Source organism: Enoplosus armatus, chromosome 23 (assembly GCF_043641665.1).
Source record: "Enoplosus armatus isolate fEnoArm2 chromosome 23, fEnoArm2.hap1, whole genome shotgun sequence".
In the NCBI taxonomy this organism is placed as follows: domain Eukaryota; kingdom Metazoa; phylum Chordata; class Actinopteri; order Centrarchiformes; family Enoplosidae; genus Enoplosus; species Enoplosus armatus.
This window is the reverse complement of record NC_092202.1, coordinates 12,185,557-12,208,462: the sequence shown is the minus strand read 5'-3', so window position 1 is coordinate 12,208,462 and position 22,906 is coordinate 12,185,557. Positions and strand designations below refer to the sequence as shown.

Sequence of the window (22,906 nt, the reverse complement as noted above, 5' to 3'; positions counted from 1 at the left end):
CACATGAAAGGTAAGATAAACCTAAAGCAGAGAAACACCATGCGACCACACAGTAATGATTATATATTATATTATATACTTAACTTTCATATATGTAGGCTACTGAATGAGATAGTTGTTAAGTGGTGCGAGAAGAGTGTCCCATTTCCTTTCTGAAATGTACAGTAGATGGTAAAGTTCACTTTTTGTCTTCTCACCACTTCTTTCCCCTTATGTCCCTGCAGCATTTCAGTCCTTCTGCCGCTGGAGGGCGACCCAGGACAACTGCTGTTTGCTGACGTTGAGATTGGAAGACTGCAGAAAGATGGGTGTGCGATGATAACTTCAAATTCAACCGATTTAATTCAAGATTTTTTTTTTTATGAATGTGTAATGTACATATATATATATATGTACATATATATACTGAAAATGTTTTGTGTTGATTTTTTGAAAATCAGTATTTCTGTGGTGAATTTCTTAATAAAATGTGATGTTAAGCACCTGCTATCTTTCTTGTTTCTATGTTTTCTGTATTTTACATGTGATTTTAGAGTGAACATATAGTGTGGAATGAATCAAAATATCTTCAAATCCATCTCTGTATCAACGATGACATTCAGATTCAAGTGAGTAAATCAGTAAGTGTGCATTCAAATCTATTTCCGCTCGTAATTGGTGCTTTTACAAGCACTTTCCATCATTCACACTGCAGCGTGGGAGCGACCACACAGTGCGGCGTCTGGCTCTCTGCAACACTGGATCCATGAAACCGCAGAGCCTCCTCACACCCCAGACCACTGCCTTGGGACATCATGCTCCGGGAAACCATCTGTGTCGGGGTGGCTCGGGCCTGGATCAAAGCCCGGGGAAGGTCAGCAGCACGTGGGGAAATCTATGGTACACCTATTAAATATTAACAACATACTTCAGTTGCATCAAATGCACATCAAATGCACTGCAGATGACTACAGTGACGGATAGATTGACAGACTGGAGCAGGGGCGATTTATTTGTAGATGGCATTTCCCTCAGTCACTGTATGTGCTTGAATACTGTGAAAGATGCCATGAAACCGTATGACGACTAAATAAAAGAGAAATGTTGAAGAAAGTGAGTAAGTCATGGCAGGGTTTAAAAAATATTAGCTTCTCACTTCAAAATGTATCTGTAGTAATGGATCTAAAACTTCCTCAAAAACTCCACAAACCACTCGTGCGTCATAACCCTTGTCGCTCACGTGAACGAGCTCGTATCAAGCCCAACCCCACTCCGGGGTTACCCAGGCAACCAAACGTTTCCATGGAGACATACACACTCTGCCCCAAGGTTTGACTGAAAGGATGTAAAGGAACCCATGAAAGAAAAGTAACGTAGCTATGGCAAAGAATGACTTGAATAAATAGTCGCATACATTTGTTTTAGCCGACCTGTAAAAAGTAGTAAAAGAATAAAGACTTTTGCTGTTGGCGTGTATTTCAGCTCGAAGGGACTTAACGTCTGCGTTTTACTTGAGAGTAAGTAATGTTAACCTAATGTTAGTTGCTAAAAGTTTGCTAGCTAGCTCGCTAACGTAACAGTATTTTAAGCTATCGTTAGTCTGCAACACCCATAGACTTGATATATTAAAGAGCTATATCTTTAGATATAGTCAATGGTAACACCCGAGAGCCACGTTAGCCGTTTCCTCTGACGTTAACGTTACCCAGTCTACATACAAAGGTTGATTTACTAAGTTAATTCGGATAGTTAAACTTAAAATAACTTTATAATTAACGTTTTGTCTTTTTTAACAGTAAACAACAGGACACAGGTAGTTATATTGACGTTGAAGTTTAAAATTGTATATTGGTGTCTTTATATGTCACTGCATTTCAGTGTGTTTGTGTCTGTGTGTGCTTTAAGTGCTTCAATGACCATAGAGAAAGAAGAAAGCTTGGAGGTGGAAGCTGTGGATGAAATGGAAGAGGAATACTCCAAGACCATTCGTCTGGTAAGACTGGGTCATTGATTGTAATTTGTAATTTTTACTTCTATTACCATTCCATTATCCCTCTAAATAACCACCTTTCTCTCTTTCCCTCCCTTCTTTTCTCCTTGGACCCCTGCTTTCATCTCTCCATCTACTGGAAGTTGTTTATCCGGTGTGTGGTTCTTTCTGGTGTAACTGAAGAGTTGTGGACAGAGGAGAATGAGAGGGCTGTGGATCAATTTATTGTGGACACGTCTATCACAACCATTGTGGTCTATGTGGATACCTACGGCAGCCTGCGGGTGGAGTACTCCATGCCTTTACCGGTACAGCACACTTTCCTCTCCACTCTCAATCCTAAAATCCTAATTTTGATTAGTTTAATGTACAGGTATTTGCACGATCCTGTCAGAGAGATGTGTTCAAATGCAATTGTTCACACTCCTAAAAAGCATCATTGTCCACCTTGTCGGCAGAGCTGGTATACTCTCTTCTCCTCTCTTACAGTATGTTTCATTTTTTTAATCTAACCCTCACTGTATTATTTTTCTATCTCTCTTGACCTCCATATCTAAAATGCATTTATAGGGACAGGTGGGAGAGCAGCTGTCCTATTTCAGCCGCATGCCAGGAGCCATAATCACAGCAGAGACGTTCGATGCTGCCGTACAGTTTGGCACAGTGCGGGGCGACCCCACCCAGAGGCTGCTTCATGACATGACCTGTTTGCATGCCCCCTCCGTTGCCCTCAGTACATACAGGGAGAAGAGCATCAAGGACAACTATACCAACAACATGCATTGCTATCTTGCCAGCCTCACAGGTGGGTACCTCGGGGGAAAAGAGAGAGAGACAGTGAACAGTTAACAGCATTACACAAGATAGTAGTTCTAAGAAACTTCTTGACTCCTGTAAAGGTGTTATCTTTGCCTTCCTGACTATGATTTGACTTTGAGACCCTATAGGAGCCTCCTCTATACAATACATCAATAAAGAGCTATCTACACATACAGTGTTTGTGAGGTGCGTTTAAAGCATTTTAGATGTCCCTCACTGTGTCAGAAACACTTCTATTTCTACAAATTTGTCACTTTATACCAATGCAGAGAGAGTACACACCTAGATAGACCAGTAGATTTGGGATTTTCTGGTATTAGTCAGCCTGGAGCCTGAAGTGTGCTTTGCCATTATTTTTTCATTTTACCACACAACTATTAGTCAGTCAATCCACCAAGAATCAATTCCTAGACTCCCACATCTCTCTTGTGTAGCAAGAAGATTTCATTCAGTAACAGTGAAGCTCCTCTATGATGGCAAATCATGAGTTTACAGTATACATATATAAATGGTGGACTAAGGTATTTTATAGGCCCTGGTATGCAGGTTGCGCTCTATGCCAGGAAGGTGCAGTAAGAATCATAAGAAGCACGATACACATACACATTTGCTGCCGTGTAATATTTTATATAATTTTATTTTTGAACAGATGATGTGTATAAGAAGGTGGGCAACACAGTTCTATACATCCCAATGGAAGGCCTACAGTGCAGCCCTGAGAGCGCCAGCAAGGACAAGAAGCTGGTACAGAGAATGGAGAGTAAGCCTGAGGAGCTCTATATGCATGGGGGGTGTGGGTGCCTTTCTATCTTTCCATCTGTCTCTGTTGGGTCTGTATCTAATAGGTCACATTCACAGACTTTTGGTCTGTGAGTTTCTCTTAAAAAGACACACACTCTTTAGAGATTTTATTTAATGAAGCATTGGGCTCATAACCTCTCACCTGCATCCATTCAAATTGTTTATTGTTTTTTGTATTCTATGCAATTTCTCCCTTCAATTCCTTTTTCTCCTCAATTCCATAATTTTATTCCAACATTTCCTTGTCATACTTAGTGGTTTTCACATCATTCCAACCTTTGCTCTCTGCACCCCTCTGTCCTTTTCTTTTTTTCTCTTTTCCCCTATTTCCCTTTTCATCCACTCACTTGTTCTTCCTGTTTTAGCTGTTATGATCAACTGGACAGATCAGATCAAGGAGCTTCTGAATGCCCAAGGAATAATGAAGATGATGGACAACTGTGGCCCGCTGCAGGAGATAACCTTCTGGAAGAGTCGCTCTGCCAAGCTGTTGGACATCAGCCAGCAGCTGCAAAAGCCAGGGGTCAGGCACATCCAGAATATCCTGCAGCTCTCCAAGTCTCCTTATGTACAGCGCTTCTGCAAACTGGCCAAGGAAATACAGGTACAGGAAGTCTGCAAGTCTCACGTCTGAAATCATCTCTTTACAAAGGTATAATGTTACTCTTTAGATTAAAGAACAATACTGTGTATTGTTGCAATATGTTGCAGTTCCATGCCACCAAACATATGTATACTCTGATGGAGTATGGTAGAATTCCATTTTACTCAGTAGTCTTGATCATTTCTTACTCCCTTACTCAGGGATTTGAGTGCTACTCAATGGTGCATTATTGCAACATTACTGCATCTGTGCGACCCACTAGCTTCTTAGCTAGAAAGTTGGAAAATCGTAATAATAACCACAATATTATCATCTTTCCTTTGTGTGTGTGTGTGTGTGTGTGTGTGTGTGTGTGTGTGTTTCTCAGGATTGCTCTCTGCAGGCCCAATCCAACCTGTCCTACCTGTCCATACTGAAGGAGCCCTGTGAAGAGCTTGCCCAGCTCAAGCCTAGCCAAGTTGCTCCTAAGCTGCGACACATTGTCAGTCTCATTCGTATCATCTGGGTCAACTCCTTCCACTACAATACCAGTGAGAGCATCACTGGTCTCTTCCGCAAGGTACATGCATTTCACTACATCAGAGTAACAGGGACTAGTGTACTCTCACCTGGTTTCTTTTATTGACCTCCTTTGCTCTGTCTCGGTTACTGTGCATACACAGACACATGCTGCAAACTACTTTTCGTTCCTTTACACAAGCAATCATGTATTCCACAGATAAGTGGAGCAACATTAACAGATAACCTTTTGCTGTCAGAATATCCTTTCAGTTGTAGATCAGCTCTCCAGTTGGATTACATTGTCTTTTTCTGATAAGGCATCATCATCACCACTCACTGCATTACTTTTGTTTTTCTTACACTTTTTTGTGTCCCTATATTTTGATATTTTCCTAATGTTCTTCATCTTCTCTCTCTCTCTCTCTCTCTCTCTCTCTCTCTCTCTCTCTCTCTCTCTCTCTCTCTTTCTCTCTCACACACACACACTCTGTCTTATGCCTTTGATATTACATGAACATTACTTGCTCTGACAAAACATTAGGTCTATTGTTCGAGTGTGTACCTGTGGCTGCAGTGATCTGACAGCAAAAGCAGTGGTGCTCCCTTCAGAGCGGCTGGTGTTTCTTCAGACCTGTGTAGTGCTGGATTTAATGCTGCACCTTTAACCCACACAACTACAATGTAGATCACTGGGGAACACAATGTCTGGTTTAATATCATTTTCCAATCTCTGAAGGCTGCAGGGCAAGGACTTTTGACTGGGCTGCTCCAGCTAATATCAAAGAGAGGGGAGAGAAAATAATGACCCTAGCGGGTGATACCTGCTGTAGTGACCATTCTGCAGTCAGTTGCCTCTGTGATGTCTGTAGCTGCAGCTGATGTTGTCTTTGTTCTGTTTAATACAGTATTACAAGCAGTCTGATATCCTTTGCCTTCACATCTGCAGAAGATGAATATGAGTGTCTATAACTTGGTCTCCCGATACTATATTTGTGACAATGTGTTTGTTTTCTGCTGTGTTGCAGATGAGTAATGAGATCATCCGCCAGTGCTTCCAAAGCATCTGTCTGGACAGGATCTTTGAGGGCTATGTGTTATCCAGCAAGCAAAACCTCACCGACTGTATCCAGTGCTGCCTATCCTGGAAGGAAATTTACCTGCATGCCTCACAGATTCAGCACAAGTAGGAGAAATCGCACCTGTTTAGGGACTCAGTATATTGTCATCTGGGTACCCCTGGGGACTTTAAAAGTCTTAAATTATCAAAAGTGAATGTGTTTGATTTTAACTATCGTCATTCACTGCTTTATGTGGGTTTAGTGTAAAACTGAATTGATATTAAGTTGGTCAAAATGTCATTGTGGTTTCAATGCAGAAATATATCGACCCTTTAAGAGCATTGTTAAACAGAAAAGCCTTGATTTGATAGAGTTTAGGCTGGAGGTGATCTCAGATCTTCTGGAAGTTTGTTCCAGATATGTGTTGCAATTAACTGAAAGCTGTTTCACCATGCTTCAACCTTGGAACAGTACGCAAAACAATCCCAGAAAACCTGAGAGATTTGGAGGGTTTTTAACTCAGAAGCAGATCAGATATGTCCTGTGTGATTAGGGCTTAGCCTGAATGGATGGTTGTTTGCTACTGTAACAACCTGCTTTTTTGGTTTTGAACATTTTACAATTAAGTTACCGCTGTAGACCCAGTTCCATAATACCGAGGTGCTCATCTGAATCTTCATTTATGTTTCCGACTCTCTACCACCTTCCCCTTTCTCTGTCCTCCTCTTTTTGTCTCTCTTGTTCCCCCTCTATTTTTACATCAGGTATTCTCCAAAAGGCTGGGTCCTGGACCAAACCAGCTTTTTTGTGGTGATTGATGCCTTCATTCAGAGGTTCAGAGACCTACTTGAGGTGAGTTTTCCCTTAGTCATACATACAGAGACATTAACAAATGTACAGACATACATCTGCACACTACAACTCTGTAAATTCATGCTGTTGAAATCCATGTCAGACCAAGTAACCACCCCTGTAAGCAAATACAACTTTATTTGTCACATATAATCATACAGGGTATGACTGGCTATAGCCAATGCAAGCGTTCCTTATGAAGTAAGGATGCTGCCTGTAAATAATGTTTTTTATTGTTGCCAATAAATGATATCATGTCAACCTTCCTGTGCAACAGAACAATACTAAAGAGATTACACACAGGATTGTCATGCAGAAGTTTACAAATGGAATGGAGGCCACATGGTGCTTTCCTGCGCTTGTAGTGGCTTCTAGTATGTGTTGTTTTCATTGTGATTTAAACAGATTGGAGTCAAATACAGTATACTGTAAGGGTGGCTTTCTTTTCCCATTTTGTTCCACTTTGTATTCATATCTTTACCTCTATCCCTGCTATTGTTGACCAAGCCTCTTTGTGGATATTGTCCTCTGTAAATCAATGGCATATGACTTCCAATATATTAAGTCTTCAAACCGTACATTCATTTCACTAAATCCTTTTCTTGCGTGGTGATACAGTATGCATTTTTGCTATTTGGGATATTATTTTCTCTTCCTTCTCTCAGGTATGTGACTGCCAGCATCAGTTTGCCCGTTGGAAGGATGGTCAGCAGAGGGCCCTGCCATGCTTCAGCAGTTGCCAGGGACCAGAGTTCACTCGCTCCCTTCTGGAGATAGAAGGCACCTTCCACCGTGGCCTACAGAACCTGCGCTCTGTTGACAAGGGCATCCTTGATGTCGAGAACACCTCATGGTGCAATGAATTCAACAGGTAGGTCTATTGCTCTTGAACACATTCAAACTAAGACTAAATATAATAGAATCAAAGTATTTGGCATGATTTAAAAAGCCAAAAATGTTTTCAGTTTGGTATAAAGCAATGAAATGTTGATTAATTGTCATGATGCAGTTGATGTATGGTCTATCGCACTCCACAAAGTTACACAAATACAAACAAAAATACAATGTCCTAATGAAAGAATCCACTGATACCTGAAAATGTATCAGCTGTTCTGATGTTACCTGTACATGCTTGCTATCTTAATACATGCTAACATTATTTATTTGTTCGCGGCATGTAGGATGGATCATTTTGTGGTGGTACTGATTATATGGACCCGCTTTCATGCGCATAAGGCACAAATGCAGTGTGTATTTATCAGCTGATCATCATGCATATGGGTTTTCATGTGTGGATATGTTCTGCTGTGTGTGCGTACACAGGTTTCGTGCATTGATAAAGGATCTGGAAATGATGATGCAGAACCTGATCAGTTCAGTGTTTAAGACGGTGAACACAGTGGAGGAAGGAGTTCGGCTTCTGGACATTTTTAGGCCTATGTCCACTCGAGAGGTGTCTCTCTCACAAACATACACACACACATTCAAGTCCTCAATTTGCTTTTACAACACTTAATAAACATGCACTACTTGATTAAACACATTCTCTTGCCTCCTATTTACTAAACCTTTACAGTTCATATTGCTATATAGGTTCATTGTTGGATGCCTGGGGTCTCTGCAGTTCGCTATGGCTAACCCACACCAAAGTCAATATCCCTCCCCTAAGTTCATAGAGAACTCCTCTTCTATTACTTGAATCCATTGAGAACAAAATGATTTTCCATATTAGGCTTTGTGTGTAGTTTATTTTTGTTGGATATCTTTGAGAGCCCCCACATTTGTTTCACATTTGTGTCTTCCCTCCCATCTTCTCCATCCCAGGCCATTAAGCGCACCACAGAAGAGAAGGTGGAGGAAGTGTACAACATCTTTAACAAGGAGCTCAAAATGGTCAACAAGGAGCTGAACCAGAGGACAAGGTCTTCCCCTGACCATATGCCACGGATAGCAGGCCAGGCTCACTGGGTGAGGGCCCTCAGACATCGCTTAGAGAGACCCATGGAGGTGAGTCCATTTGGCTACACAGTAATCTATTCCTTTTAGTCTTCTTACATACCAGTTACTTCACGCCATCACATAAGCAGTGTGCAAAGTAAAGAGTAGTAGTAAGAACTCTGTCCACACTTTTGTTTTTAACAAGTAGTATTCATGGTCTCAAGTGAACCCTCCTCCTGGAGCTCCTTCCTTGACTTCTTCCTCCTTTGTCCCCTTTCCTTCCTGTCCAGGTGCTTCAGAAGGCCCACTTCATGCCTGAGTCATACAGCCGTAAGCAGGTAGTTTTCACCTATGGCCAGACGATCCAGGTTTTGGATGAGATGGTGAGGAAGAACTTCAGCGAGTGGAGCCAGAACCTGGACGGACAGTACCTCAAGAGACTGGAGCAGCCACTCATGGCGCGCTGCAAGGACAAGACCGCCAAGCTGGACATCAACTTTGACAAGTGGGTTACACAAACACGACTCACACACAAGAGACACAAGTCATTCACATTAAAGTATACGTACATGTAGTGTCTTACACTGTATATTGGTGTCTGTGTACTTGAGACACACACAAACCCATACTTTGTGTGTTAACTCTGCATTCAGAGGTATAGATACACTCTCACCATTAGCTTGATACAGAGATATGCTCTTACTCAATATATTCATGAAGAACCAAAACAATTCGACTCAAACACAAAGATATACATAAATGTGCTTATTATTTATTTTGTGTTTTTTATGCGTTTTCTTTTCCAGCAACCTATTGACCCTGTTCTCTGAGATCCACTACTGGGATAGACTAAAGTTTGAGATCCCCCAGTCTGTGTCTGACGTTTACCAGGACAGGGAGGACCTCAGAGGCCTGAGGGAGAGATCACTGCTGCTGATCAGGGACTATAACAGGTCTTATACACACACACACACACAGAGGAGAACAAACATGCATGCTAACTGAATAATGATTTCCGATATCAGGGGCCTGATGTATGGTTGTATCGTAATCATCCAAATGTATTTTTGGGAAGATACTGTGCCTTTAACTTCCTTCTGTACTTGGTACTTTTCCCCAAAAAAATCAAATGACATTGTTATTGTAGGAACTTGGCAATGGCAAGACTTTACAGTGGACTTTAAAATGAAAACTCACACACACTCATGATTTTGCCTGCTCCATGAGTACTCACCCAGTAAACACGCCAGTATTTAATTAATGCCCTTCTCATCTGTGTGTGTGTGTGTTTCAGGATCATTGGAGGGCTGTCTCCTGACGAGTTGGGTCTGTTTCAGGAGCGAATTCGTTTCATGGATAAGAAGATTCAGCCAGGGCTGACCAAGCTCCTGTGGCTGTCTAAAGGAGCTTCTAACATCTTCATCCGTGACTGTCTCTTGCACGTTGACAAGGTTGACACAGTTCACCACTTACTGATATGGGCATGTGTACAGTATTATTGTTACTGTATTAACTTTTTTTCCTGTCTTTTGGGATTCAGACAGGCGGCTGTGGTGGCCTATAGGTTAGAAATGTGGGTGAATGGAGAGTGGTGTGGATTCAATCCCCTGACTGGCTTGCAAAATGTGTTCAGCAATAGTTGTTTTCAGTTTAATTTAGAAGAAAAAATAACACACAGGTGCTGATCACTGGAAGTAGACGTGAGAGTAGAAAAAAAAGTGTTGCACACTCTGGCCCCATGTGCATTCATGCATAATGCATTAGTTAAGGCATATGGAGCCAGAGTGTGCAACACTTTTCTACTCCCTTCAGTTTAATTTAGAACATGGACAAAGTGTGACGGATTTTAGTTCATCAGGCAATATGTTTCAGAGAACATACCAAAGTAACTAAAGGCGCTCTCAACAGATCTTGAACCTATTTTTTGTCCAGAACAAAGAACGCATTGGATTGTACTCTCTCCTGTCCTCTTCATTACACTCCAGGTTCAGTTGATAGTTGATGGATACAAAGTATCCAATCTATCCATCTCCACCCTCTGTCGCCAGATGAGTGAAGCATTACTGGTCAGACTGGATGGAAAGACTGTGTACAGGTAACGACAGATATGTGATTTCTTCCTCATTGCATGGGATGTCTAGAACAGTAAATACACAAAATAAATAATATAAAGTGTGTAGATATTTATATACACATAAAGTGCAGATAATATTTATTATAGTCACTTCTTATGACATTCATTCTTATTCATTCTTCATTATTAATTTCTTAGGAACCTGGAGTTCGAGGATGGCCAGAAGGCTCATCAGCAGAGCCATCTCCAAATACTGCGCTCAGCACACCAGGAAATTGTTGATATCATGACCCGCATCCACAACACCTTCTCTAATGATGGACCCGAGGTCTGTGCTTCCTTTTTCTGTCATCAGAAATGTTCCTGCACTTTAAGAAAATTGTAATCTGGCTCATTTTATAAGATTGTTATTTTAGACTTGATATACTGTAAATGTCCAAGGTTGAGGCAGAAGCTTAGAGGATAGAGACGCAAGCACTTGCAGCTGTTAAGTGGTCAGTAGTTTAGTTCATTTTCTGGAGATGAAGTTTAAAGCAGTACAAAACATTGCTGGATAAAATATATGTATTGACCCACATAAGTTGTTTAACTAGTGGTTAAACTAGTAAAAACACATTGTTCATTTTTACCATGGTGTTTAAGGTCCAGGAGCACTGGGTGATCTACACAGAGAAGGTGGACCACATGGTAGAGGAAGCTCTTAGGAGCAACATCAAGCGCTCCATGAAAAAGCTATCCAAGGCCATCAATGGAGACAGCAAGACATCGCCCAATCCCTTGTTCAAAGTCCTGGTAGCACTGCGCCAGGCAACTCCCCAATCCACACCAAAGGTACCAGCAACCTCTCTTAATCCAATTAGGTCATGTGATAATGATATGTCCACATATGTTGACCTGCTGACCGGCTTTGCACGCATGGCAAAGTTGTATCACATGAACTGGCATGTGCTCACTGATGTAGGAAGCTAATCTTATTCTTACTCAGACACGCACACGCACACACACACACACACACACACACACACACACACACACACACACACACACACACACAGCCATCCATCCTCTCATTGTTCTGCTCCCCCATCTGGATCAATCAGAGATTTCCATGCAGACATCAAACAGCATAGAACACACACACACACAAACACATGCACACATGCTCTACTCAGGAGGTTTGCAACCAACATAAATGTTTGGTTATCTCTCTCTAACCCTTCTTTGTCACATACTATCATGGCATCTATTACTGGATAAATTATTTGTTGTTATGTCTAGGGGAATTAATTAACACTAGGCTTTGTGGTTACTAACAGGCCACAACATAGATTGAGTGGCTTTGGTTGCCAATGCCAGAGAAGGGATGCTTACTTCTATCTTACTTGAATACTGGGAGTACTCCTCAGTGTTGGTTCTGTTTATTTAGGTTAACTCATAAACACAAACAGAAATTAAACCAAAAGGGATGTGGGTTATTATTCATTATCCATCACAGTCTTAACAAAAGGGCTCCTCTGCAGCTTGCCATTTGTGTGTACTTCCTCCTCCTCCTCTCTCTTCCTCTTCTTTCCCCTGGTATCTTTTCCTTGACAGGCTCATATCAGATAAGATCCACCTTCTTAACTTTCAGCAATCAATGAATCAGACAAATTACAACCTGTGACCATGACAACACACTATATATCATATTCTGAAGCATGGTGTTCACTGTGCACTTGCTGTGAGGCTCCGCTGCATGGTTATGGTATGACTTTTATTTTGGTGCACACTTGCGTTAACACACTCACCCACACACAGGTATGTAAATTGCCCTTGCAGCAGTTCATTTCAATTCACAATTTATTGGCTGGTGATTTGTTAAAAGTGAGTGTCTGTGTGTTTGTTTATGTTAAAATGTGTGTGTGTGTGTGTGTGTGTGTGTGCCTCTGTTTTGACAGATCGAGTTCTCGCCGACGCTTGGAAAGCTTGCTCAGATTGTGAACGTTTTGCCTCAGCTCATCAACACAATCTCAGAATTTAAACGACTGCCTGAACTTCTCTCCTGCAAACGCTCCCAGGGGAATCCCATACACATCAACATAGGTTAGAGCTATTTTTTAAAAAGCTTTCTTTCATTTTACTTGTTTTTGCATGTATATATATAAAATCCTTGTACATTACTACAGACCGTGATTATCAAGCAGTTGTATATGAGTGTATGTGTGCAGTATGTGACCATGGGTATCTGTCTGAGCTTCTACTTTTGTCACCCTGTCCTTTTTGATCCTTCAGAGCAAGACGAGGAGATAAGGAAGATTCAGGCGGCAGTTTCCACAGGGATGACAGCCAATGCCAGCCACCTGCAGGCCTATCTGAAGGCCTGGGACAAATACAGGGATATCTGGGAGATCAACAAGGACTCCTTTATACAACGCTACCAGAGACAAAACCCACCAGTCACAACTTTTGATGCAGATATACACAGGCACTGTGCAATAAAAACTAATAATATATAATATCTTAGTAATATATTACTAATAATGAAGCATGCAGGCACATTAATCTCCCTTTTCTGCATTTCTGCACAATGTCCATTCTCTGGTTCCCCTCCAGGTACACAGAAAAGGCCAACAGTGTTCAACAGGAAGAGACAGTACTGAATATCCGGTTTGTCATGCTGGACTGTTCACCACTCAAATCCTCTTTGGGGCAGCACTGCAGCGAGTGGCAAACCAAGTCCACCCAGCTGCTCAGCCACATGGCCACCACTCGCCTAAAAGAACTTCATGCCTCACTGCAAGACAATGCAAACAGGTGGGGAGTCAAGTGACAGGACTTCATTTGTCACATAAACCTACTGTATTTAGTTTATAATTTGTGAAAAAGATCATTTAAAAAATCTATCCAGCCCGCACCTTGACCATAAATTACTGCATGATTGTCAGTGCTTGCCAGCGCAAGGCCTGCAGGTGTTGTGGGACTACAGGCCAGCCCACACTGGCTGACTAACAAGGTGAATTCAGGTGAAAAATATGAATTATTGATTTTACCCATCCTGATGTCTTCAGTCATTGAGGGAAGATGAAGGGAAGAGGAGAGGGGAAAGGAAGGTTTTGATCCTGTAAACATTTGATATATATATTGTGCTTAAGGTTGCGTCACTTTTTTTTGTTTGTATGTGTGTGTTTAGGCTAAGACAACCCCCCCAGACACTGGTGGAGCTTGGTGAGAGCCTGAAGCTCTTGGAGACTCTCCAGGGCGATTTGGCCAAGACAGAGGCTCAGATTCCTCTCATCCATGATCAGTTTTCTATCCTGGACAAATATGAGGTCCCAGTGGAACAGGCTGTAAGCACCTTGCTCACTAATAAGCGCATGCATACATATATACAGTGAACACAATGCAGAACTACAGTGGCTTTATCCTTGTGTCTGCACCCCTGTAATACCTCTCAGTTAGTGAAAGAAGATGCCTACTACTGTTGTTGTAATTTGTTCATGGAGCAACAAGTAAAATACTCATCATGTCTTTACAGGTTTGTTACAGGTTACAATAATTGTGCTGATATGCAGAGAGAGAAATTTGCTCACTTGATAAAGAGTTTATAAACAAAGATGCATCTACGTGTCAATTGTTCACCCTCCCTGAAGTAAAATAATGAAATCTGTGGGATTTTTGTATACCTTCAGGGTGTCAGCAGGATACAGACATGGTCAAAACTCTGACTTCTCTGGTATTCATGGACACTGCATATCTACACATAAACAAACTCAGAATATTCCTCCTCATCATTCCTCTCCTGACATTTGGTTGACCCACAGGTGCAGGATCTGTGTCAGGTGCTGAATGGGGAGTGGGTGTGGTTCCAGCAGGTGTTGATTGACAGTGACGTCATGCTGCAGAAGCACAAAGAGAAGTTTAAGAACAGCCTCATCCTGTCCTCTGAGGAGTTCAAGAAGAAGATCCAGACCACTTTGCTGGAGTTCAACAGCACAGGTCATACTCTCTCTTACTCTCTCTTTTACACACTCATGAATATTATCACCAAGTGTTTCATCACCATGGTGTGTGCACCTTACTGTTGCTCTCTCTGTTTCTTTCTGCCTCTACTGAGCTGTTACTGATCTATACAAAGCCTCTCTAGAACCAATAGCCTGTGTCTAATCTGTTCCTGCCCCTGATGCAAAAACTGATGTCCCTGACTGGAAGACACATAATGACTGATTTCCTGCCCCATCATCATCATCACCACCACTTGTTCCTCTCTGCCTTCTCTCTGCCTTTCCCACTCCTTTTCACTCCCATCATTTCCCTTCTGTTTTTGGGTTCTACCATCTTTCCTTCCCCTCTGTCCCTTACTTCCCCCTTCACGTTATTGTGTTATAGGGGTGGCTGATATGATTAAACCTTCTATCAAAATATATGTCATTTTACATAACAACGGCAATTGTCTCTTTATATCTACGACATGTATTGAATATTGAATATACACTAGTGTTTTATGCATAAGAAAACAAGATGGGAATTAATTTTTTTGCCAATACAGTGAATTAAATACCAAACAAAGGGGCTTGGTAACATGAATGCAAAAATCTATAATCCTGTAAATGTAAAAAAAAATCCATTAAACAGCCTATCAACTTATATAACCAGAGATATGACAGATATTACTGATATTACCTTTGTAGAAACAGTATAATTAAATGTTTTAATGGTTAACAAATCTCTACTTTCTAAAGGCATATACCAACCTGAGTGTGTTGGAAGTAATGACCTGTGTTTTATATTTGTTTTTTTATATCTGTATTACAGAGCTGTCAGTTGGCCATCCATGATTTGGTCGATGATTTCACAATATATTCAAATCAGTGTGTTTTCTTGCTGAAGATACAGTAGGCATTGTATAATATGTTGCCCTTTGTTTTTGTGCGTGGACATATGAATGTGTATGTTTTTTCATGTGTGTATCTCCCTACATTTTTGCTTGTGTATATCCAGGTCCATTTGACAGTGTGCTGAGCACTGAGTTGGCTTTAAAGCAGATAGCAGGGAATCGCAGCCAACTGGAGGCTCTGAAACAGGAAGAGGGCACCATCCTTCATGGGCTGGGCTTCTTCAAAATAGAACAGCCCCCCTACAAAAGCATCCGGATGCTGGAGAAGGTCTCATAGTTCTAACATACTGTTGTCTTGCCATAAGCTTATATAAACTCAACATAATGATTATAATAATTAATCAAGAGAAGGTTTTACAAGTATTTGGTCGTATATAGTAGTAGGAAATTGACAGGGCATGAGAGAGAGGGCATGACATGCATCAAAGGTCCTACACTGAATTCAAACCACAATGTTGTGATGGATTTTAAAGGAATATTTTTTGTTGCAAATGCTAGCCTAACAGTAATGCAAGGCGCATTTAATAACTGAGGTTTTGTTTGCCCACATGTTTGTTTATGTCTGTATGTTTTACAGGACATAGACCACCTGCAGCAGGTCTGGGAGATCACACAGGAATGGAATGCCAATTGGGAGATCTGGAAGGTTGGTCAGTTTGCAACGCTGCAGACGGAGAGCATGGAGAGCACCGCACAGGACATGTTCAAAAAACTCCACAAACTCCAGAGAGAATTAAAGGTCAGTTCTGCCACACAGAGTTGATTAAATAGGTGCAGATTTTGGCTTCCTGTTACGGTGAGACAGTCACAATTTAGCTGTAATGTATTTCCTGTATAGGTTTTGTTTCATCCAAATACATTGTCCAAACAATACATTTAATCATTAGGTATTTTTTAGCTTCAGACCCACAAACTTTAACTGAAATGCATTTCAGCTAAATGTATGGCTTTCCCTCAGGATACACAGCATTTACATTACACAGTAGAGAGGACCTAATCTTTGTATGATTGCAGGATAAGGAGTGGGACATAGTAGATTTCTCCAAGAACAAGACTGAGCAGTTCAAGCGGATTATCCCTCTCATTGCTGATCTGAGGAGCCCAGCCATGAGAGACAGGTACTGTATCTACATGTATTTATTTGTCATATGACACTTGTCATTTCAGTATATCTTGGAACTGTTGTCTTGCAATAGTTTGTTGTACAGGGGAGTGTTAAGAAGTTTAACTAAAAAGATGGACGTTGAATCCTTGAATCATGAAACAACAAACGGAAAGAAGCCAAAGCTCAGAGCGCAGTGAAACATCTTTCATGCCCAGATATATCTGTATTTATGTGTAAGCAGTCCACAAATATCCTAGTTTTGTATACGTTTTAGACAAGAAAAACACACATGAGGCATTCGCTTCAGTACATCACTCTTGCCACAGTCATTAAGAGAGACATGTCCTTTGTTTATGTCCTTCACTAGGCAATAAGAAGGTCAGTTGTGCATTCCTGGATGCTATCAAACTTGTACAAACAATGTTTGAGTTATAATGTAGTGGAGCACTGTCTAATGAATAGAAATAAATATTCTAAAGTTGTACTATTGTGTTTTACTTTGAGAACTGTTCAAAGTATTAGTATCTAGTAAATGATTTTGGGCTACATAAATAAAATTGATTTGACTTAACTTGGTAAGCATTCACCCTTACTTTTTTTTTAAGCTGGCAAATTTGAGACTAAGACATACCCGACTTTCAATACCACCCTTCTTTCAGGCATTGGAAGCAGATCTGTGAAGAGCTGCAGTGCTCTTTTGACCAAACCAGCACTGAATTCACCCTGGAGAAGATCATATCACTGGGCCTTGACATGTATGCTGACAAGATCTGTGAGATCTCTGGAGCCGCCAGCAAGGAACTCTCCATAGAACAGGTGGGCATTTTTGTAGCTTGTCCTTGCCTCTATTCATTCTAACTAGGGTCTCGCCCAGGAAATTGGTAAGCACAGTCGGAAGTGTAACTGACTGGCTCCCTTCCATCCTGCCTTCAGGCCTGCTGTTCTTCGGCAGCGCTGCCAGCTCATGGAGCAGAAGTGTCTCCCTCTCAACCATTGTCAGCATCAATCCTGCCCCTAGCCCCTACATACTTCCTTACCATGCACCTCAGCACTCACAGAGGTTACATCAGGGCAGCTTTAGGACCAGATGAATGCACATGGAAGCACAGTGCAAATGTATTTTGTGCCTTTCATTCAATTTGCACTTGCAATCTGCATGTGATTAGCAGCCAATTTACTAAACAGCAGGTTATTGTGCAATTAGAAACTGAATGCATTCTAAGCACATTCTGTGAGTGAAGGAGAGCCTGAAAGGTGACCCATGTGGTGGGTCAGATTCTTCAGTTGAATACTCGACAAGGTTTCACAAAAATAAGTGGTGTCTGGCCGTGCCTATTGGAAAATGACTTTTGATATAAAACTATCATTTTACAGACATGTTTGTAAATACAGTATATTGTATATACTGTATTAGTTCTTATACAAACGCCCATGAATGAAAACAGAAAATGTAGAATAACATGAAAAGAAGCATAAGAGCACAAAAGATCAGGCAAAGACAAGTCTTGTTGTGTAGAGAGCAAGCAGTAGAAGATGACAATGTAAGCTTGTGGAAAAGACAAATAATAGAAACGTTGCCCCCTCATTTTGCCACCTTTCAGTGGTGTGTTCTGTCTGTCAACCTTACTCTTTGTGTTTGATATTTAAGGGTCTGGAGGACATTACCAAGACATGGGAGGAAACATTCCTGGAAATAGAACCTTACAAAGATGAAGGCCACTACAGGCTGAGGTGAGAAAGCGAGTTATAACTGTATAGTAACCCAGGCTGAAACTCACTCCAACGTATTCATAGGTTTGTGTCTTCATTATGTCTTATTTACCTGCATCGTTGGATCCCACAGCTCAATACAGCTCAATACTGCCATCCGGTGACGTCTCAATCTGGCTTTGTTTGTATATAGATAAATGTAATGTATTGTAGAAAGCATATATGGCATTGATGCTAGAATGATTTGTCTTTTAACAGCCTTGTTGAAGAAGTTAGAAAAAGGGAATGAGTGTGTTTGTTTGTCGTGAGCAGTGAGCAGAACAGAGTTAAGCAAGTGACAGCCTGGCTGGGGAAAGCAGGAATGCCCATGCCGTTTGCTGCATATAAAAGTGAATATAGTCAGTCCTCAGGCCCAGTCTAATTAGCCACCCGAGCCATTACCACTGATTTGACAGAGGAGGGAAGGCTACAGCCAGCCACTGGCCCACAGTAAACATGATGGAGAGAGGCAGGGAGGGAGAGAGACATAGAGAGAATGAGTGAAAGGTACAGAAAACACATAATAAACAAATAAATTATTTTGAGAAATTAACCACAAATGAAAAAGAGCTTAACAATACACAGAATACGAATGTCAGAAAACGAAATATAAATAACCATATTGGCTGGCGTATATGGCTGAGGTCACATGAGAAATGTATCCAGCAATCTTGTGGGTGAGCACACCAGATTTTTTTTCCATGAATTGGGCCTACTCAGACTATGGCTGATACAAAGTAGGCCAGCACAGTCATGCAACAACAGCGCTGAAACATCTAATAAATAGCCTCCCATCATGTTTTCAAGGGGGAGTGAATATTACAAATAAGACAAAATAAGATAAGATAATCCTTTATTAATCCCTCAGCGGGGAAATTTGCATTCTTACAGCAGCATACAGGGTATTGCAGTAACAAGAGACATAAGTAGAAAATCAAGATATAATAAATAAAAACAATAAAGACTGTTGTAAAAAAGCTACTAAAACTAAATAACAACTATAATTTACAAATTTACAAATTCACAGAACGAAAGAAATAAAGGTAAGGGAATTATACTGTATTGCACATAGAGAGATGTAGATATTGAACCATTCGTTATATATTCAGAAATATGTGGATTGTCCATTTCGGTGTGCGTGGTCTATCGGGAGCAGTGCTGATTGTAGAGCCTGACAGCAGCCGGGAGGAAAGAACTGCGGTACCTCTCCTTCACACACTGTGGGTGAAGCTGCCTGTCACTGAAGGAGCTGCCTAGTGCTGCCAGAGTGTCCTGTATGGGGTGGGACCTGTTCTCCCTCAGAGATGATAGCTTAGCCATCATCCGCCTTTCTCCCACCACTTCCACTGAGTCTAGGGGGCATCCCAGAACAGAGCTGGCCTTCTTAATCACTCTGTCCAGTTTGTTCCAGTTGTTTGTCAGCAGCTGAGATGCTGCTGCCCCAGCAGACCACTCCATAAAAGATGGCTGATGCCACCACCGAGTCAAAGAAGGTCTTCAAGAGTGCCCCCTGCACTCCAAAAGACCTGAGTCTCCTGAGCAGATAGAGTCTGCTCTGGCCCTTCTTGTACAGTGCAATTGTGTTGTCAAATACCTCCCGATATTATGCAGTCAAAATATGTAACAATAACTAAAGCCTCAAAAACTGCCAGGTGAATTAAAACCTAATAGAACATAATAATCCTCACAAAAATGGGATTTATTGCAGAAATTATGCAACTACATTGGATTACAATAAAATGTACAGGCTTACCTGATAAACTGGTAACTTCACTGTATGCTTTACTGACTTTTTCAACTGTGAAGATGTGTCACTATTGGAGTCCATTATAAGCAATCATCAGCAGTCATGTTTAATTTCCCCTTCCTCTCTCTCCCAGGGGCACAGAGGAGGTTTTCCAGGCCCTGGAGGACAATCAGGTTATTCTGTCCACGATGAAGGCTTCTCGGTTTGTCAAAGCCTTTGAGCGCGAGGTGGATTGCTGGGAACGCCAGCTGTCCCAGGTGCTGGAAGTCATTGAGATGATCCTCACTGTGCAACGTCAGTGGATTTACCTGGAGGTACAGGAAACACTCACTCATATACTGTACTAAGTCATAGGATTCATTATTATAGATGGATATTCATTGCTTTATGGTTGGCTCTTCATTATTGTCTGTGATGATTCATCATTTCATGGAGTGCACATTTATTATCTGTTTTGGACAGTTTGAGTTTATTTCAGTAGACGTGATGATTAATTGTTGGATTCTGGCACAATATACAGTAAATTCTATTGGAGCACAATTATCACACAGTGTGTTACCCCCTGTTGGCATCATTGTTGCTTTTCAGTGTTACACCACGTCTACACAGGAGGCATAGCGTGAGCAGCACGCTAGCAGACCAGCAGCAGCTCAACAGTATTGAGTGAAGGTCACTCGCATTTGGCAGCACTCAGAGCCCAATACACAATTACTGTAGTTACACACATAAAACAGAGGAAGTGCTCCGCGGCCTGTGTAGACGACTAGATTGATTAAAATAGATCTGTTCTGTCAGACGTGCACGAGACAGACGACTGAAAAGTACGTCTGGAACGCGTCCTGTGTAGACATGCCGTTATGAACTTGGGGCATCTGGCTGAAAAGTTCATACATTGATTAAAGTGTCATTAAGTTTGAGTGCAGTCCTACTAAATTGATGTCTGTCTCTCTCTGGTGTTGGTTTTCTCACCTCTGCTTTCTTACTGTTATCAATTTTAATACACCATCACCTCCTTTTTTCCACCTCTTATACAGTTGACCTCTTTTTGCTACCATCTTTCTCTGTCACTCTCCATTTTTATTTTTTTACCCCTCTAGAACATTTTCCAAGGAAAGGACATCAGGGAGCAGCTGCCTCGTGAGTGCAAAGAGTTTGAAGACGTTAGTTTTAGCTGGAAGACCATCATGGGCCGACTCCACAAGGATAACAACGCCTTGCAGGGAACACACCACCCCGGTATGATAACCTACTTCATGTTTCTTTAAAAAATCATGCTGTTAACAAAACCATACATGGAGTCGCACGTTAAAGAACAGAATTTTAGTGTGATAAGAAACAAACCTATGATGATAACATCAGCACCAAGTGACTTTTTATTCATGAATTATAATTAAATATACATTATTTATATAAATGAATAAAAACAATATTCAGAATTTAGTAAAGTCTTCAATCAGCCTCTCTGCTCTGTCTTTCAGGCTTGCCGGCGAAGCTGTCAGAGATGAGTGCCAAGCTGGAGGAGATCCAGAAGGCCCTGGACATGTACCTGGAGACCAAGAGACAGATCTTCCCACGATTCTACTTCCTGTCCAATGATGATGTGCTGGAGATTCTGGGGCAGTCACAGAACCCACAAGCCATGCAACCCCACCTGAAGAAGTGTTTCGACAACATCAAGAGCCTGCGCATTGAAAAGGCAGGGAAAAATCAATCACAGGCACACATACACTCAGAGGCCAGTGCTACACTACTACTGAGAGTTATTTCAGGTCATTTAGTCAAGATTAGATTACTAAACATGATACATTTACATGACTGGTGTTTCTGTACCTGAAGTTTTACTTTATGGGTATAATGGGACACAAAATATAGAAAAGCTATTATGCAGGCTATATTTTCTTTGTTTATTTCATTTTTTTCAGTTGTCAAGCATATTTGAAATGCTTTAATAGTGTGAATGTATTCTTACTGTGGGCTAAGTGTGCCCTGTGCGTTAGTAGGTAATATAAATAAAAAATGCTTTCAAAGTAGGTATCAGGCCAGATACGAAGATGAGATGTTTCTTTTTTTCAATGCAGGTTCATTTGTTACATCCCATTTTAATCTTTCAGAGTCCTCAAACAAGACATAATAAGGTGTGCAATCCACTGGTACACCAGACCTGCTTTACGCTTATGAAACCACCTTATGTGCTGTGGAAACATCTTTTCAAACTGAACCTTGTGCTAAGTGACTGAAACATCTTAGATGGTAGCGTTTATCTGCAAAAATAGCTGGAGGCTACATTGATTGGGTTACATTTTGCTACATTTATTGCCTTGGTTCAGAAAACTACTTAAAAAGTCAAATGTTCAGGTTGAACTGGGCTCAAAACACTGTTTTCAGATTATACAGAATCAGACTGGGATGGACCAGTACATACAGAAAGCTGCCACTGTGTATGTATGTCTTCTATAGGTCGGCGGTAAGCCAGACGCTGTCGAGATGTCTTCTGCTGATGGGGAGCTTATTCCATTCATCCAGCCAGTGCAACTGGACAGACCTGTGGAGGTACAGCAGTGATGATTATGACCATGATCATGTTGATATGGGTGTTATGTTGATAAATGAGTGTAGTCATGATAGCATTGGTTTTGTTTTGTGTGTATGTAGGTTTGGCTGTGTGATGTGGAGAAGACCATGCGTAGTACACTAAAGAACTGTCTGAACGACTGCCTTGTAGCACTGAAGAGGATGACGGGACAGAGAGACAAATGGGTCAGAGATTGGCCAGGACAGGTACAGTTGTCTTTGGCTTTCCTTTCTTTGATTGCCCA

At 41.3% G+C, this 22,906-nt stretch overlaps 1 protein-coding gene across 1 annotated transcript in view; it reads left to right on the top strand.

Annotated features, from left to right (window-relative positions):
* The first annotated feature begins 1,939 nt into the window (after positions 1-1,939).
* Positions 1,940-22,906, top strand: part of dnah2 (dynein, axonemal, heavy chain 2) — a 58,589-nt gene continuing 37,622 nt past the window's right edge. Inside the window, exons 1-32 of the mRNA XM_070929888.1 lie at positions 1,940-1,972; positions 2,113-2,277; positions 2,540-2,774; positions 3,438-3,548; positions 3,955-4,193; positions 4,561-4,752; positions 5,720-5,877; positions 6,517-6,604; positions 7,270-7,475; positions 7,928-8,057; positions 8,429-8,611; positions 8,833-9,047; positions 9,349-9,495; positions 9,837-9,993; positions 10,528-10,637; positions 10,815-10,944; positions 11,259-11,447; positions 12,554-12,698; positions 12,888-13,080; positions 13,209-13,409; positions 13,786-13,942; positions 14,417-14,591; positions 15,594-15,757; positions 16,067-16,228; positions 16,504-16,607; positions 17,254-17,410; positions 18,243-18,325; positions 20,224-20,404; positions 21,188-21,326; positions 21,569-21,786; positions 22,548-22,640; positions 22,743-22,868. Of these exons, the coding sequence (XP_070785989.1) occupies positions 1,940-1,972; positions 2,113-2,277; positions 2,540-2,774; positions 3,438-3,548; positions 3,955-4,193; positions 4,561-4,752; positions 5,720-5,877; positions 6,517-6,604; positions 7,270-7,475; positions 7,928-8,057; positions 8,429-8,611; positions 8,833-9,047; positions 9,349-9,495; positions 9,837-9,993; positions 10,528-10,637; positions 10,815-10,944; positions 11,259-11,447; positions 12,554-12,698; positions 12,888-13,080; positions 13,209-13,409; positions 13,786-13,942; positions 14,417-14,591; positions 15,594-15,757; positions 16,067-16,228; positions 16,504-16,607; positions 17,254-17,410; positions 18,243-18,325; positions 20,224-20,404; positions 21,188-21,326; positions 21,569-21,786; positions 22,548-22,640; positions 22,743-22,868 (4,986 nt within the window). The remainder of the gene's footprint in view (positions 1,973-2,112; positions 2,278-2,539; positions 2,775-3,437; positions 3,549-3,954; positions 4,194-4,560; positions 4,753-5,719; positions 5,878-6,516; positions 6,605-7,269; positions 7,476-7,927; positions 8,058-8,428; positions 8,612-8,832; positions 9,048-9,348; positions 9,496-9,836; positions 9,994-10,527; positions 10,638-10,814; positions 10,945-11,258; positions 11,448-12,553; positions 12,699-12,887; positions 13,081-13,208; positions 13,410-13,785; positions 13,943-14,416; positions 14,592-15,593; positions 15,758-16,066; positions 16,229-16,503; positions 16,608-17,253; positions 17,411-18,242; positions 18,326-20,223; positions 20,405-21,187; positions 21,327-21,568; positions 21,787-22,547; positions 22,641-22,742; positions 22,869-22,906) is intronic.